This window comes from Cynocephalus volans, chromosome 6 (assembly GCF_027409185.1).
Source record: "Cynocephalus volans isolate mCynVol1 chromosome 6, mCynVol1.pri, whole genome shotgun sequence".
Lineage (NCBI taxonomy): Eukaryota > Metazoa > Chordata > Mammalia > Dermoptera > Cynocephalidae > Cynocephalus > Cynocephalus volans.
The window spans coordinates 145,956,919-145,974,193 of NC_084465.1; the positions used below are offsets into that span (position 1 = coordinate 145,956,919).

General features: G+C 44.9%; 1 protein-coding gene across 1 annotated transcript in view; it reads right to left on the reverse strand.

The window, feature by feature from the left end:
- Positions 1-9,322, reverse strand: part of MKX (mohawk homeobox) — a 61,860-nt gene extending 52,538 nt beyond the window's left edge. The window contains exons 1-2 of the mRNA XM_063101361.1: positions 9,135-9,322; positions 7,304-7,463 (exon numbers count right to left, since the gene is read on the reverse strand). Coding sequence (XP_062957431.1) covers positions 7,304-7,463; positions 9,135-9,322 — 348 coding nt within the window. The remainder of the gene's footprint in view (positions 1-7,303; positions 7,464-9,134) is intronic.
- Between the last annotated feature and the right edge of the window lie 7,953 nt (positions 9,323-17,275).

Sequence of the window (17,275 nt, forward strand, 5' to 3'; positions counted from 1 at the left end):
TGAAGGGACCCTGCCATAAAAAAATATTAGTAAAAGAAAAGTCTAATATGAGAGGTAGGAGAGTATACAAAACACCAGTATAAAAAAAGAATGTGATGGATGATGTACAAGGCATTAAAATAAAATGACACGTGTCCAAAGGTAAGAGGGGTTACTTTCATATGTGACTCAAGACTTCAAGAGAAATTTAAGCTGGACTTTGAAGCTTCCTTCAGATATCCTTCCAGATATGTTAGGTAGAGTGGGTAAGAAACTGTATTCACAATAGAGAGGACATGGGAGCAAATATAAATCAAACTCCAGGGACATTGTGGGACTGTGGGGATAGGAGGGGTGGACTAAGAAAGAGGGAAGAGTTAAAGACGATCTTGAGTCCTCAAACCTTTGTAACCAAGAGAAGGGTGGTGCCATTTTGAGAAAATATAACTTTTTGAGGACAAAAATGATGTGTTTGTTTGGGGAATGTCTAATTTGAGGTCCTATAAAAGCATACGAGTGAGATGTCCAGCAAGAAAATAAAAGTGGTATCTGAGACTTAAGAGAGAGAAAGATCACAGGTGAGAGGCAAAGGCAGAGGTGATAGGAGAAGGTGTGAGAGCAGGCAGAAAGAAAGGAAGGTCAAGGACCAAGCTTTGGAAACCACCAGCGATTAAGGAATTAGGACCACAAAAAGAGCAGCTAGCAAAGCAATCAGAGATAGAGCACTCAGAGAAGCAGGGGGAGAAAAAAAGCCGAAGAACACTCCATTTTAAGCTGAAAGTCAAGCGTTTCTTGAGCAAACAAGTGAAGGCAAAGAAACAAATACTCCATAGTTACTCCAAAGAAAAGTTACTTCCATATTTTGTTTAGGGTGCTGTTGAATTTCTAGAGGCTAAAAAGGTACTTGAAGTTTCTTATAAAATATCAGGCTATCAGCTGGCTGATTAGCTCAGTTGGTTAGAGTGTGGTGCTGATAACACCAAGGTGCAGTGTTTGTTTCCTGTACTGGCCAGTCACAAAACAAACAAACAAACAAACAAACAAACAAATCAGGCTATCATCAAAAAAAAAAAAAAAAAAAAACTGAGAGGGCAATATTTGCCTTTAAAAGAATGAAACATGGGAAAAGAATGAAGTCTTTCCGCCAATTTGTTCCAGAGCATGACCTCACATTATAATGGTTTGTGTGGTAATGTTTGCTCTGGAAGTTTTAAGTTTTTTCTTTTAGATTTATACTACAAATACACAATTTCTGAATATTGCTCAAGCCCTAATTATTGGATGAAACTGTGGTGAACTCTATTTTTAAAAAAATTACATTTTTCCCCCTGTCCGCATGGGTAACACATGGTACTTTTTCCTACCTATCGAATATATTCAATAGTTGATATATTCATTACTGTCTCCTTTGTACCTTAGGCAGTGATCACTGTCCTTTCAAATTTATGTGCAATGATGTAATATCTCACCATGGCATTTCAGAAGTCTTAGTCTTCATCAACTGTTCTTCCTGTCAAACTGTGTTATTATAATTATGATTCAGTCTGACTTCAAATGATCAGTCTTTTCCATTCTCTACAGACAGACAACTTCTGGGACTATTCATTCAACAAGTATATATTGAGTAGCTATTGAACTTCGGCCATGGTGTTAAGTGCTAGGAATAGAAAAGCATTGTCTCCTGCTCCCCCAGAAGGACTAGCAGTGAAGAACTAGATACTAAATGGGATACACGGGAGAACATTTGCAGTGGAAGCATGAAGTGCCCGGTTTCTTTCTTCACTACATTTCTCAAACCTCCCTCTGATTCTCCAACTCACTGTCAAAATTTTTGTCCAGTTCCTCATTACTACTAACTAGGAATTTTAGAACATTCTTCTTTCTAGCGTCCCTGTCTCCCATTCCGTTCTCTTAAGTGGATCTTAACAACCATCATCAAATTCAAGTGTTGATGCACCATTTTGATTTAATCATTTAACTTCTTCAAATCCTCATTAACATCCTGTTATCCTGTAACTGTGATATAATGGAAGGAGACCTGGCTTCCTGTTTTGAATTTGCCAAAAACATGCTGTGTGAATTTAGATAAGTCATTCAACTTTTCTGAACTTCAAATTCTCCATCTATCAAATGAATTAGATGGTTCCTAATATCCTTGGCAACAAAGGATAAGATCTGTGAACACAGCCCAAGCTCTCCTACAACAGCAGTAATTTCCTTTACAGATGGTACTAACCTACCTTCTGCTCTTGACCACTACCCTCTCCAGCAGTTACACATGTGTAACTTTTTTGCTCCCCTCACACACAGAGGACAGGCTGCAACTTCCCCTAGGCCTATGTTACTCATAGATTTGTTAGATTACAACTCTGAAACTTTTTTGTTACTTTCTTTACTAAACAGTATATAATTCAAACTAACTTTAAATCTTAACACATCCATCCATAGGATAGTGTAAAATCCAATGTGTACGAAACTCTTCATATAATACACAATGGCCTTCCAATTAAAAAAAAAGTAGATACACTATTATTCTAACATATAAAAATGGGGAACCTTTAAATATCACGGGGGATTAACTAGCTCTTCACATATAGGGGTTATATACTTCTTTACATTTTATATGCTCATAGTTCTTACCGTATAGTACTTACACACTAGGAGATTTACCAGAAAGGTTTGCTGGTATCTAACATCAGCTGTTTCTAAACTAATTCCGTAAGTTTGACTGGTACCCAATCTGCTAATATATTGACTTAGCCAGTATTTTATTGCCAGAAATTAACAGCATAACCTAACAGCTGGATACAATCTGAGGTGTTTAATATCTACTTGCAAACAGCAGACAAATAGTTGGTCAACAAATATGCGTAAGTATTTTTTTGCAATTTTTTTTTCTGATAAGTTAATGCAAACTGCATCTGTTTCACTGATGGAAAAAACACAAATTTAAATTTTCTACCTTTACTCTATATGGATTCCTTCAGGCTGTCATTCATATTCTCTTTAAATTGTATTTACATGAAATAGGCCTCCTTACCAAGGGTAGGTTCTGGAACAGCATTTTAATGTCAAACTCTGTGCTTTAATTTTATAGTGAAAGCTTAGAAAACCAAATATCTAGAAGCTGGAAGAGAAAACTACATAATTTTTATCCTATTCTAAGAGAGGTGTTTACACTCATGATATTGACAGAGCGATAATTATAGTAAACCCAAAGGGATAAAATGGCATCTGTCCACTTTTTAACATACTGAATTAACAAACTTATTTTGAGTCATTCAACTGGAATACTGAGCACCTCATTTCGACACCATGTTGTATAACACTTGGAATAATGTATCTGGACCAATCTGAGATTTTGTTGAATACTTAACAGTTGCTATAAGCCTTGTCATTGAAAACAGCACATATATCTCAGCAGAAGCACTCACCAAGTGAAAACAGAGCTATGTCAACATAGGGAACAAAACCCTGCAACAAAGCAGTTTCAACCAAATGGTACATGGACACACCACAAGAATTTGAAACTTCTATTATACGAGGAGGAAGCATTAACGTCCAATCATTATTCCTTGGTAAGCTCCATACCTTGCAATAAATACAACCCCCCAATTGCATACCACTTTATATTATTCCACAATAAAGCTCTTTATATTTTGAGAGTATGGAAGATATGAAGATACTTCCAAAAGTTCATAGGAAGATTTGTATTATCTTTCAACTCTATTTTTTCATTAACTTTTGGAAGTATCCTCATATTTTTATAATGGTTAGGCATAGGAACCAAGCACAGTAGAATATTTAGGTTGGTTAAAATCAAAGCACACAAGCATGCAAATCATCTCCCTGTTAATTTTATAAAAATGCTTATATCTCATTAAGAAGTAAGGAGCCAGATTAATAATGCAAATGAGTCAAACATAGTAATAGCAAATCAAGACATACTGTCAAGTCTAGTGAATAGAAATAAATGAAAGTTGTATAAATAATTCTTTCAGCTTCATTTTTCAGGGATGAAAAATATGTAAGTGCTGATTAATGCCCTCGGAGCTTCTATTTATCAGAAAAAGTAACTTTTGAGATCTTAAAAATATTTCCTCCACTAAGATTTCAGCTCTTTATTTCTTAGGCTTTAAAGGAGATTGCTGACCAGGTTTCCCACCCTTCCTTATCAATTTAAGAGTAGCAAAATAGAGTAAAATCACTTTGCATGAAAAGTCTGACATACAACCAAAGGAAAAATGTTAGGTGTAAAAGAAATTCTGAAAATATAAAACATTCTTATAATTAAGGAATAAAACAATTATGCTGACAGTTTGTTAATATAAGCCACGGAAAACAGGAGAATAGGAGGCAATACAGTAAACAAGAAATAGGAGTTTGGACAGAAATAAGGGAAACACCTTATATTTGTCTATACACATAAATACATGACATATTTTCAGACATTTTGAAAATAATGAGTAATAACTTGTGCTTGTTCTGCAGAACCACTGTCCAGCATTAAAGATAATGAGGATGCCCTCTGTGTACTCCCCACAGTGCGATGGCTTTTCAAATTAGACCATCTTAGTCAGATATCAGGAACTTCTCTAGTCGTCAGAAAGGTATTTTGGAAAGCCATGTAGTGATTATAGTGTTACTTCCTAAAAGGACCGTATTCACTCTATAAATATGTACAGACAGCTTGCTATATGGAAAGGTCTGTGCTGGGGTGACAAGGCCTACGAAGATGAGTAAGACATGACCACTCTTCTCAAGAAGCCTGACTCCATAGGAGAAATTTATTCACTGGGAGAATCTGACTCATTTCATAGGGGACTAATTTGCAGGGATCAAAAGCTTTATTCAGATCACAGCTTTATTTTTTTTTTCCCCCCAGAAGTGTAAAGTATTTACATAATGTATTCAGTTTCCCATAGAATCACAATTTGTTCTGGGTGTGTAGTTTATGTCTGACTTATACAAACTCTCTCATATATAAAAACATAGATAGATATGTGTGCAGGTGTACATACACAAGGGTACTTCAAACAGTTCACAGAAAGATTCATATTATCTTTTAATTCCATTTTCCACAAACTTTTTGAAGTACCATTGTGTATATATTTACATAGACATCCCATTGTGCATAACTGAAAATATCTGGACTCTAACTGGATTATATATAAGGTTCCTTGGTAATTTTACACATTTCAATTTTTTCCATTTATCACTTTAAAGTTCCAGAAACCAACTTTATTTATGGTAAAATTTGGAAATCATTATACAGGTATCACTTATTATTATAAATAATTATCTTTGCCCCATTTAAAAGTTACATATTTTTGTGCATTTTTATTTTCTGAGGGCTAGTTTAAGAGAAAGAAAAGAGTTTTGAATGAAAATTTCATGTAAATTTAAAAAATGTAATAGCCTTACCAACATCTAAATGCAAAAAGAATTGCTACTTGTATTTAAACTATCACTTCAGGTAGCAAATAATTTGATTCTGTATTAAAATTACAACTACTTGTAACAAAAACAGCTCAACAAAATTACTTCATAAGAAAATGCAAACGCCTCTCTTGATGGCAAATGTCACTTTTCATAAATAAAAAATGTTCTAAAATAAGTCACAAATATTTTTTGGTTTCTGTTTGAAAGAATGGCAAGCATTAAATATGAAGCTATATAATCGACCATAATAAGCTAATGTTTTATTGCTGACATCATTATAAAATATTCATATAAATTTACAAATTAATGAATTTTCAAAATAAATAGCATACCTATTCAAACAGTTTTTTTCATAAGTGAAGTTTTCCTGACTGGAATAGTTTATTTAGAAACTACTTTTGTAAATCACTGAAAAGTTCATACTTTTATGTTAAACAGATATTGAGCCAAGAACACTAAATTAATTTTCTCCTCCAGTGCTGCAGCAAATCACTACTAATACTATTTATTGCCTGTTAATACGAAAGAAAACAGATGTTTTTCTCTACGATTGTATTCTGAAAATGAGCATACAAATTCACATCTCAGCTTTGATAAGCCTGACTACAAATCAACTTTCATGCTTTGTCAAACTTTCCAGTAATTCCTAAATGACAATTTTAAATATTCCGGAAAGCAATTTTTATTTCATCTAATAGTTATTATTATTATTTTTAATTTTGAGGTTCCCCTTTACCGTAAATTTAATGAAAAGGCCAAAATTTCTCAAAGGCAGTCATGTAGTGCTCCTGTAAGGTATAAAACATCTCAGCTCATCTAGCCCCTCCTCCTCTTTCTGAATAAATTTGTTCTGTTTGCATGCATAAAAGTTCATTCCATCCTACTTATTGAAGAAAAATATGGAGTGATGGAAAGAGCATTTGATCTAAAATTATATTTTATTTCCAGGCCTACTTCTTCCCCTTACTGATACTTAACCTCTATGTGCCTTGGGTATGTTATCTCTAAAATGTTGAAAGTAACTGCTCTACATCACCATGTTTCTGTGAACAGCAAATAAGATTACGTTTGGAAAAGCTAGTCGAATGTAAAGTAAGTGCTATTCACTACAGAAGAGACACACTTGCACCATTTCTTCACACCAGCTAAAATCTGACTCCTCTGCTTCAGCACAGAAAAATCACCAGCAGAGTGCTGTAGATTCCAGCTCATGCCCACGATACTTCCCATTAAAAAAAAAAAAAATCAAAAAACAATTTTTGCTTTTCCACCCCCCCCCTTTAGCTCTGTCAGTAATAATTTTGACAGTTATCCTGTATTTGAGCTGTAAAATGGGGCGCCAAGCTGTACCGTTCTCAACGTGGGGTCCAGAACCAGCAGCTTCAGCATCACCTGGGAACTTATCAGAAATGCAAATGATCAGCCCCACTCCACACTTACTGAATCAGAAACTCGACGGTGAGGCCCAGCAATTTGTGTTTTAACAGGCCCGCCAGGCGATTCTGATGCACCCTAAAGTTTCAAAATCACTCTCTGTAGGTAGCATTATCTCGATCCATCTATACGTGGCTCGTAAATCCAGATTCCCGGCTACCTTCGCAGAACTCTGCTGGTGACTTTTCACTCCCCTCCCTAACATCATATCATGCAACCCCTCCTGGACCGAGCACGTGCACTGAATTGATAGAAAAGGGAGAGAAGAAGCTCTTCTCCTGCAGCAGCAGAACCGCCCTGTGCCAACCCCTCGTCATCCTCACAGCAGGAGCCAGAGAATCCATGTGGAGAGGCTGCCCCAGGGAGAGGCTCCATGTGGAGAACCGCCCAAGCGCGCTAAGTGTGCCCGCTCCGGATCAGGGGCTTGATGGGTGGGTGCCCCGGTTACCTGCACTAGCGTCATCTGCGAGCCGAGGGCCAAGAGTATCTTCTCGGTCTTGGTGGGGTACGGGTTGTCACGGTGCTTGTAAAGCCACTGCTTGAGGGGCCGCGCCATGTCTTGCAGGGCCTGCCTCTTGTGCCTCACCTTTCCGCCATTCTGCCGGGCCCTGGGACACCGGGAGTGAAGAGGTCCTGGTGAGCGACGCCGTCTGGGGACTGCCCCCTGCCCGGCACCCCAGGACAGCCCGCCCGGCCGTGCGCCCCAGCTCCGCGCGCCCCGAGGTCGGGGCGAGGCAAGGGATGCGAGCCACGCAGTTTCTGGGCGGGAGTATTGTTTCCTAGGCAACTCTCTTTGAACTAGCCTCCTTGTCCCAGGGGGTCATGTGGCAGTGCAGAACTCTAGGTTTAACTGGAGAAGGGAGATACCTTGAACCCGATATCCCAAGGATAGAGGTTGAGGAGACGAGGTTAAGGGATTTGAAGAAAACTGCGATTCAAGTTGCAGATCTGGGCTACGGGGCTCACTGTTACCCTTCTCTTGCCCCCTAACACCACGACCTCGAGTGACCCTGGTCTACTACCGGCTCCTGAATGTTCTTTCGGGGAACTCCCGCCAGCCACCCGGGGCTTCCCGTCGCCCGTGGTCAAGGGAAAGCTGGCCCACTGGACAGCGGAATACAGCAGAGAATGACAGCCGCCCCAGCTCTTTTAGAGCTCTCTCCTATTTCCGTTGATCCTTTGGAAAAGGGGGGGGGGGACTTTCCAAAGGAAGGGTTTGTGGAGGAAGAATGTAGAACCTAAAAAACACTGCAGGGACGTATCCCGACTAAGGGAGAGTGAAAAGTATGGAAAGCTCTGTCCGAAAAGTTAAAGCAAAAGGACGTCAGAAAAAGCATATTCAAAGGAGGAAGGAGGAGAAGGAAGAGGAGGAAGAGGCAGAGGCAGCCAGGAGACCCGAACCCGGAGTTGGGCGTTGCGCTTCCGGGCGGCTCCGGGAGGTGTCGCCGCGCGGCCGCCAGTGCGCCCCGCCGCTCAGGGAGGCTCGTGCGCCTGCGCCGCAGCCTCCGGGGCTTTTGCCTCTTTAAACGCTTTGAAATACAATTCTAACTGAACCGACTGCTAATAACATTTTGCCGAAACCTAATCTTTATTTTACTAACCAGAAGCGCCGCAGAACAAGCAGGTGATGCAATCGTTCAGGTGGAGGGGGCCAGGATGGCCGCCCCTCCCCCGCGGGGCGCTCCCGGAGCCGCCGGGACCTGGCCGGCCAGAGCAGCCTGCCCTCCACGCCCCGCATCCCGAGCGGCTGGCCCACCCACGAGCTCTCGGCCCCGCTCAACCGAAAGCCGGCCCCGCAGGCCCACGGCCTCCGCCGCCGAGCCGCGCGCACGCCCAGGCCGCCCTGCGGGGAGCCGACCTTCCCAACCCCTTGGCCCTGGCCAGGAGAGCCGCGGGGCCGTGGCGAGGGCCTCTCGCGACAGAAGAGGAGGTCCACGAGGCCCGGCTTTGGCACTCCCCGACCGCGCAGCCCTCCCGGTCTTTCCTGCGCTCGCGGTCGGGAGAGGGGCAAATAAGCCCCGGCCCTGAGGTCCAGGTTCCGAGGACAGAGGGGCAGTTCCTGGTGTCCTGTTTCCAACCGGCCTCTTTTGAACTGTCCTGACCAGCTGACCCCTCGTTTTGAGAAACTAACTCTTCAAATGAGAGCGCGCGAGCCCGGGAGGCGCAGACCCGCCCTCCCCTGAGCGCGGGCCCGAGTTGCCATTTGTCCCCGCGCCGCTCGTCGCCGCCCCCGCCCCTCCGGGCGGCGGCAGGCGAGGACCCCCGGAGCGTGCGCATACCCGGTCCTCCGGTGTCTCAGGCTCAGGTTGTCCTTGAGGGGCGGGCCGTCCGGAATGCCCACTTCGGGGCGGGCGTGGGGACTGTCCAGGACGCCGCCGTAGGGCCGGCCGCCCCGCTCCCGCTCCGGAGCGCCTCCGTCCTCAAAAAGCACGGCGCCGCTGAGCTTGTTGAAGACGATGGTGTTCATGGTGCGCGCGGGCAGGGACGCGCGGCGCGGCCGCAGCGCCTCGGGGCCGGGCCGCCGGGAGCTCCGCGACAGGGCTCGGGTTCTAGGAGATGAAAGTGCATTACGTTACTCACTAGATCAGAGTGCCTGCACCCCTGCGGGTCCTGCGCCCCCAACTTGGCCGGGGCTCCGGGCTGCGGAGCCGAGGGGAGGAGCGGCGCCGCGGCATCTGGACCTGGGAACCTTCCACGTCTCCCTACCTGGCTTACATGCCCCCCCGCCCCCAACACACACTCCTGGGACAGGTACCTCTGCCTCTTCCTTGTCACGGTGATCGAGCCTCCCCCACCCGCTTCCACCGGGAATAATTTACCCGCGGGGGCAAAGGAAAGTAGTTCCCGAACGAGCCAGTCTCGGTTTGAATCTGGGAGATTCACACTCAGGATAGCGGAGCGGGGTGGGCGTGGGGTGGCGCGTGGCTCTTTAATCACAACAGAAGACTGAAGCCTCTCGGAGCCCCCTCCCGGGCGCCACGAGGGGATGGAAGGAAAGGAAGATTTGGGGTAATATGAACAACCGCATCCGCCAGGCCCAGTTAATGAGTCCCAGGCCATATTGGGATTTCGGGGATTTTCATGTTTTCTAAATCCCTGGTGGTTTGGCTGAAACCCCTGCGTCTTCCTCCGGCTAAGGTCCCTCGGGGTGAGGACAAGGAAAGTTAGAAGCGGACTCCAGAGGTGGAAAGTTAAGTGGCGTCAGGGACGAATGCACCATATTCTTCTCTCTCTCCACTCCAAGTCTTCCTATTATCGCCCAGTCGCCCCCCTCCCCACCTCGGGACGCTCAGGGTCTGGGCGGACCTCGGCCCCAGGAGCGTGCAGTCACCGTGGTCCTCGTCCGCAGCGCGGGTGCAGGACGCGAGCTCGGAGTCCCCCGACACCCGCCCCTCCATGACACCATTTCAGAGGCTGCGAAAGTGTCAGAAGCGGAAGGCAGGAGGTAGCGCGGAGGAGGGAGGGGACCCGCGCCACCTCTAGGTCTGCGGCTGCCACCGTAGGGGACAGCCTTGCAGCTCACCTCTGGAGTCGCGGCGACCCGGACGGGAGTCGGGGACAAGTCCGCGCCGCAGCGGAGCAGTCGAATTACCGCCCCGAGGCTCGCGGTCGTCCTCGCCTGCCCCATCTCCCCGCCTCGCTCCTCCGGGCGGCTGCCGTGTCCTCCAGGCGGCCTCCGCTTGGCTGCCAGCGCCCCCTCAGCCCACCCCGCCGTGGTAAGTGCCGCCACCCTCCCCAAACACACACACACACACACACACACACACACACTCTCAGCCTAGCCGAGCTCACACCCGCCAACGCCCCCCGCCCCGCCCTCCACAGCAGAGGCCACGCGCGACATTTAGGGCCGTGGCCACAGCGATCAAACGACGGCCACCGTCAGTATTCGTAAGGAGGTGAAGTCAAACCCCGGCGGGCTGCCGCGTGTCCTCTAGGACTGAGTCCTCAGCGCAGACAGGTACGTGCCTGGGGTGTACACACGGCCTCAGGCGATAAGTGTCAAAGCAAATCTCGGTGCTCACAGCCCCTGTCCTACAGTCGGAACTCGCCTCGGTTTCTTTTTAAATCAGGGCGCTTGGGGATTTGCGTTCGCGCTGCTTTATTTGTTCAGTCCCTCCATCTCCCCTGCTCCCCCGACACCAACCCTGTTCTCAGGCGTGTTTTTCCTAGCGAGGTTTGCCATCTCTGACACTTCCCCGGCTGTCCCAGGCCCACGCAGAGACCGCAACCACAGACACCGGCGCAGTCTGAGGCTGCAGGCTGCAGGCCCGGTGGCAGGCGGTGGCAAAGGTCCGAGAAGTCGGTGCTGATGCAAGCGGTCCGGGCGCGTGTGAACCGCCGCTCCTAACGCTCCGCGGAAGCCAGCGCGCGTCCTCCGCGCCCCTTCTCGGCTCCTGACCTCCCCACTTACCCCGATTCCCTCCAGACTGTGGCCGGGGAGCTCACTCCCTGCGGAACTGCCGCGCCCAACGCCCGCCAATCATCTTAAAGCAAAGGAGGCGCGTGCAGGTGAGCTCCCCGGCTCCTCGCGGACCCTCCGGCTAGCCTTGGCCGCCACCTAGGCGCGTCCCCACCAGACCTTAGAGGGAGGTGGGGGAAGGGCGGGGTCAGCCGAGGGGTCCAGGGTGGAGGGAAGGTGCGGTCGCCGGGGGGGACGCCGCGACGCGAGGGCTGTACCTGTGGCGGCGGGGCCGACGGCCGGCGGCAGGGCGGCTGGCTGTCCCGCTTCGAGGCTAGGCGCACTCCCATCCCCGCCGCATGTTCTCCGCGCGGGCTCCAGCGCGCTCACCACCGCCACCGCCGTCCTCTCGGCTTTATTTACCCAGACCGGCGCGCGCGGCCCGGGAACAGGAATAGCGAGGCCTTCTCATGTTTCCTGACTGCACGGCCCGGCCGGCGAACATCCTGCCGGCGCGGTATCCACGTTCCCGGGCGGGCAGAGAGGAAGCGTCCGCACCCGCCGGGCCGCGGGGGCTGCCGTTAACCCCTCGCAAGGGAGCCGCCGCCGGGGCGCCGCTGGGGAGCCCCAGGTCCTCCGAGTCCTCCCCAGCCGGGCGCGGCTCCCAGATCGCCGGCCTCGCAGTCGCGGGGCAAAAGGGGCTATTTCCTTCGCACTTAGCCGAGAAACTGGAGAAGCCGCCGGGAGCGCTCGGCTCCGGCTCCCGCTCCGGGAGCTGAGAGGCTGCGGTGCAAATCCCGTGTCTTAGCTGGCCCGAGGGCCGGAAATGTCACCACGCGTGGCTAGGCGGGAGAGGCCAGTGGGACGCGCCCTACATTTTCCTCGCGATTAGCTGGAGTGAAGTTAGAGTTTGCGCCTACGAGGCACGAGCATATTGCGGGAGGTGCTGGCGTCCCGGGAGCCTCTTTTTCGGGAGGGTGTTACTGAGCTTCTGAGGCCCTGGCTGTCTCAGTCAAGGCCAGGCACGTATTCGCCTCCTGGGGCAGGCGCTGCAGAAGCTGCACTCGCCGCCAGGTATAGGGATGGGGGAAGGAGAGGACGGGGCGAGGCGAGCCCCGGTGCCCAACCTGCGGTGACCTAGGTGTGCAGGAGATGGCGCGCCCAGAGCCAGGGTTCTGCACGCAGCAAAGAGGACGGAACGTGGAAGAAACCCGAGCTGGGACACAGTGCAAGCAGAGAGAATGGCTATCAGATTTTCTTATCAATGATACTTTCCTTCCCACCGTCCCCCCAAATGTAAGAGTAGCGAAAGCTGCGGTTTAGGTGCCACTGGAAGTTCAGAGTTTGTGGCAGCCTAGAAGATCCCTAAGGTGCCTAGCACGAAGCCGCCGGCCCTGCTGCCCCAGCGAACTTTCATCTTTTTAAAAGAGCGAACATAGATTTACCCAAACCTGGAAGATATGGCATCATTTCTCCTCTAAAGGTGGCTATCCAGTGCTGAGGCAGTGGCCCACCTCAGCATCTCCCTTTTTATGTGGCCTAGAAGTGGTTAAATATATATACCAAAGCTGTTATTTCCAAGACTAATCACTCCCTCAGTTTTCAAATATGTTATCTCCCAACATACGCGACAGACCAGGCAGTGGCGCAATCTAAAGTAGAAAGAAACGTGGGTGTACGTTTTTGCGCACCAGGCAGATACATATCATTTGAACACGTTTCCCGATGTCCTCGGTTCTCTTTTACTGTATAGCTTGCATCTTGCATCTTGTCTTTGGCGATGCATTTGTGGTATTGGTTTCGTACAGGCTTAGGTCTGCAGACTTCACTGTAGGAGTTTAAGGACAGGCATGCGTCATTACCGTTTTAGCCACCGATTTTCAGCGAATAACCTTCTCAGCAGAAGCAGATCTAATTGATAATTCATAGGAGGAAAGAGTCGCGTTCTTTTTTATGGTCTCTATGAGTGATATTGGGCACCAGACATCGTAATGAAATCAGCTGTAACACGCACTTCTGACATATTTTTTGGTCAGCTGTCCCAGGTAATGCAACAGGCACGTATGCAATTGCTTGCAATTTCACAATAATCTATTGATTTATTCAGCTGTATGCTATAGTACTGTATATGCCAATGTATACGAACAAATGAGTTTTGTTGTTTTAGTACTTAACTGTATCTACACAATTTTAAAATGAATTTAGAGGACTTTTATTTAAGATATATTTACATGTAAGGTTTGTTTTCTTAAAGTCTGATATAAAATATACAGCAAAAATCTTTGTGCAGAAATATTTATTATTTGGTATAAGAATAATGTACACCTTAGTAACTCTCGGGATAAGTCACTGAAAAATTAATATAAGATAGTTCCTTTCAACTATGGTTTAATAATTAAAATCGTTCAAGCATGATAGGACAATTGAGAGTCCATTTTAAAAGTGAAATAGTGTAGAGAATCCCTCTCTAATATACAAATGAATGTTTATTTTGTGATAGACCAAAAGTTTATTTTTGCAAGTTTCATCTTCTATACAAGAGGGAAGTTTCTTCATTTTAATGCACAGTTTAAATATATTTATCATTATATTAAATTTCACCTTTTTCTAAAAATGAATTTTACTCAGTTCATACTATGTTCCAATCTCAGTATATGAAATGCTGTATTGTAATCGTCAGAAGTAAAACTTTCAATTTTAGACAGCAGTGTTAGAAGATTTAAGAAAATCTGTGTAGTTTGTGGGAGACAGCCATAGGCAGGGGAGTGGGGGGAACCGGGAAAGCAATTTAGGCCAGAAGTCAGAAGACTTGAGCCTTAATCTTAATTCTGGTTAATTTAATGTTGGTTTAGTCTGAACTTACTGAAATGTAAAATAAAGATAATATGTTTTCCACATATTTGCCTTACACTATTATTAAGGTATTTTTTAACATGTGAAAGTAATAGATTGCTATTGCTAAAGCTAAAAAGATGTTAAGTTAGAGCAGTTAGCAGAAATATTAATCCATTGTATTGGACTTCCAGTATAGTTATAAATACATGTAATTTTTATTTTCTAGTAAAGAAAAAAAAGGAAGCCATCAGTTTTAACATTTTGATATTTTTACCAACGTACCCTAACACTTCAGAATAAGTATTAGTGAACGTGTTTGAAAATAATGAGTGCTTTTGAACTACCTTTTCCAGTTATTACTTGTAGGCAGGGAATGACTACAACTTCCTGCTAATACGGTATAAAATGGTAAGTTTATGAACCAATAGCAGGTTCACTTCACACTGGGCCAATTTGACTTGTGGAGATAAGTATTTTGGAGTGCAGAAGTGAAACAACATAGCAAGTGACAGAAGACACAGCTGCAGAAACATTGTGAGCGAACTAGTAGAATGCATGAGTGGGTGGTCCTAGAGTATCCCACACAACATTTTTGCTTTGTTTATAATTTAATTTTAATTGCCTGAATAATACAATAAATAACACCTTCTCTCAGAGAGGATGTTTTTCATAAACTCACTCTGTAACAATCAAAGAACAGAGTACAAATGAAAGTCCCTCTCAGGCACCTCTGCCCAATCACATTCTGCAGAGGAACCGCCAAGAGATGGCCATTGCCAGTTTTATGAGCATCCTTTTGACCTTTTCCTATGCATTCCCATACATACAGACAAAAAATTACAATTTTGTTTGATGAAATTTTTAAATAAATGAGACTATTCTATATATGTGTATACACAAAGTGTATTGCTTTTTCATGCAGTGATTTCATAGAGAACTTTCATGTCAATATGTATACCTGTAACTCCTTTTTCACTGTTCCCTAATGCTCCCCAATCTATTTAACCATTCCTGTATGAACATTTCTCTTCGATTTTCACTATTGTACGCATTAAACATCCTAGTATATGATTCTTTCTGTAAATGCGTAAGTATTTCTCTAGAAATAGCTACTCAGAAGTAGAATTGCTGGGTTGAAGAAAAAATAGTTTTTAAATTTTAATAGAGATTTCCAAATTTCCCTGCAACCTACATCCCCACTGACACATGCAAGTCCCTATTTCCTCAAATGCTACACAGCATTGCATATGTTCAGTTTTCATGATGTTTGCCTACATAAGGAGTGAAATAATGCCTCATTGTTTGAGAACCTTTTCCTTTCTAAGCAATTTGTAATTCTAAATCGAATTGCCTTTGCTTATATCCTTACTAGATGCCTTATTGATTTTTTTTTTTTTTTTTTTTTTTTAAAATTTTATTTTGTCGATATACATTGTAGCTGATTAATGCTCCCCATCACCAAAACCTCCCTCCCTTCTCCCTCCCCCCCTCCCCCCCGACAATGTCCTTTCTGTTTGCTTGTTGTATCAACTTCAAATAATTGTGGTTGTTATATCTTCTTCCCCCCCCCCGGTTTGTGTGTGTGTGTGTATGTGTGTGTGTGAATTTATATATTAATTTTTAGCTCCCTCCAATAAGTGAGAACATGTGGTATTTCTCTTTCTGTGCCTGACTTGTTTCACTTAATATAATTCTCTCAAGGTCCATCCATGTTGTTGCAAATGGCAGTATTTCATTCGTTTTTATAGCTGAGTAGTATTCCATTGTGTAGATGTACCACATTTTCCGTATCCACTCATCTGATGATGGGCATTTGGGCTGGTTCCAACTCTTGGCTATTGTAAAGAGTGCTGCGATGAACATTGGGGAACAGGTATACCTTCGACTTGATGATTTCCATTCCTCTGGGTATATTCCCAACAGTGGGATGGCTGGGTCGTATGGTAGATCTATTTGCAATTGTTTAAGGAACCTCCATACCATTTTCCATAGAGGCTGCACCATTTTGCAGTCCCACCAACAATGTATGAGAGTTCCTTTTTCTCCGCAGCCTCGCCAGCATTTATCGTTCAGAGTCTTTTGGATTTTAGCCATCCTAACTGGGGTTAGATGGTATCTCAATGTGGTTTTGATTTGCATTTCCCGGATGCTGAGTGATGTTGAGCATTTTTTCATTTGTCTGTTGGCCATTTGGATATCTTCCTTAGAGAAATGCCTACTTAGCTCTTTTGCCCATTTTTTAATTGGGTTGCTTGTTTTCTTCTTGTAAAGTTGTTTGAGTTCCTTATATATTCTGGATATTAATCCTTTGTCAGATGTATATTTTGCAAATATTTTCTCCCACTCTGTTGGTTGTCTTTTAACTCTTTTAATTGTTTCTTTTGCTGTGCAGAAGCTTTTTAGTTTGATATAATCCCATTTGTTTATTTTTCCTTTGGTTGCCCGTGCTTTTGGGGTCGTATTCATGAAGTCTGTGCCCAGTCCTATTTCCTGAAGTGTTTCTCCTATGTTTTCTTTAAGAAGTTTTATTGTCTCAGGGTGTATATTTAAATCCTTAATCCATTTTGAGTTGATTTTAGTATACGGTGAGAGGTATGGATCTAGTTTCATTCTCCTGCATATCGATATCCAGTTATCCCAGCACCACTTGCTGAAGAGGCAGTCCCTTCGCCACTGAATAGGCTTGGTGCCTTTGTCAAAGATCAGATGGCAGTAAGTGTGTGGGTTGATTTCTGGATTCTCTATTCTATTCCATTGGTCAGTGTGTCTGTTTTTATGCCAGTACCATACTGTTTTGGTTATTATAGCTTTGTAGTATAGCTTAAAGTCAGGTAGTGTTATGCCTCCAGCTTTATTTTTTTTGCTGAGCATTGCTTTGGCTATTCGTGGTCTTTTATTGTTCCATATAAATGTCTGAATAGTTTTTTCCATTTCTGAGAAAAATGTCTTTGGAATTTTGATGGGGATTGCATTGAATTTGTATATCACTTTGGGTAGTATGGACATTTTCACTATGTTGATTCTTCCAATCCAAGAGCATGGAATATCTTTCCATCTTCTTGTATCCTCTCTAATTTCTCTCAGCAGTGGTTTGTAGTTCTCATTATAGAGATTTTTCACCTCCTTGGTTAACTCAATTCCTAAGTATTTTATTTTTTTGGTGGCTATTGTAAATGGGCAGGC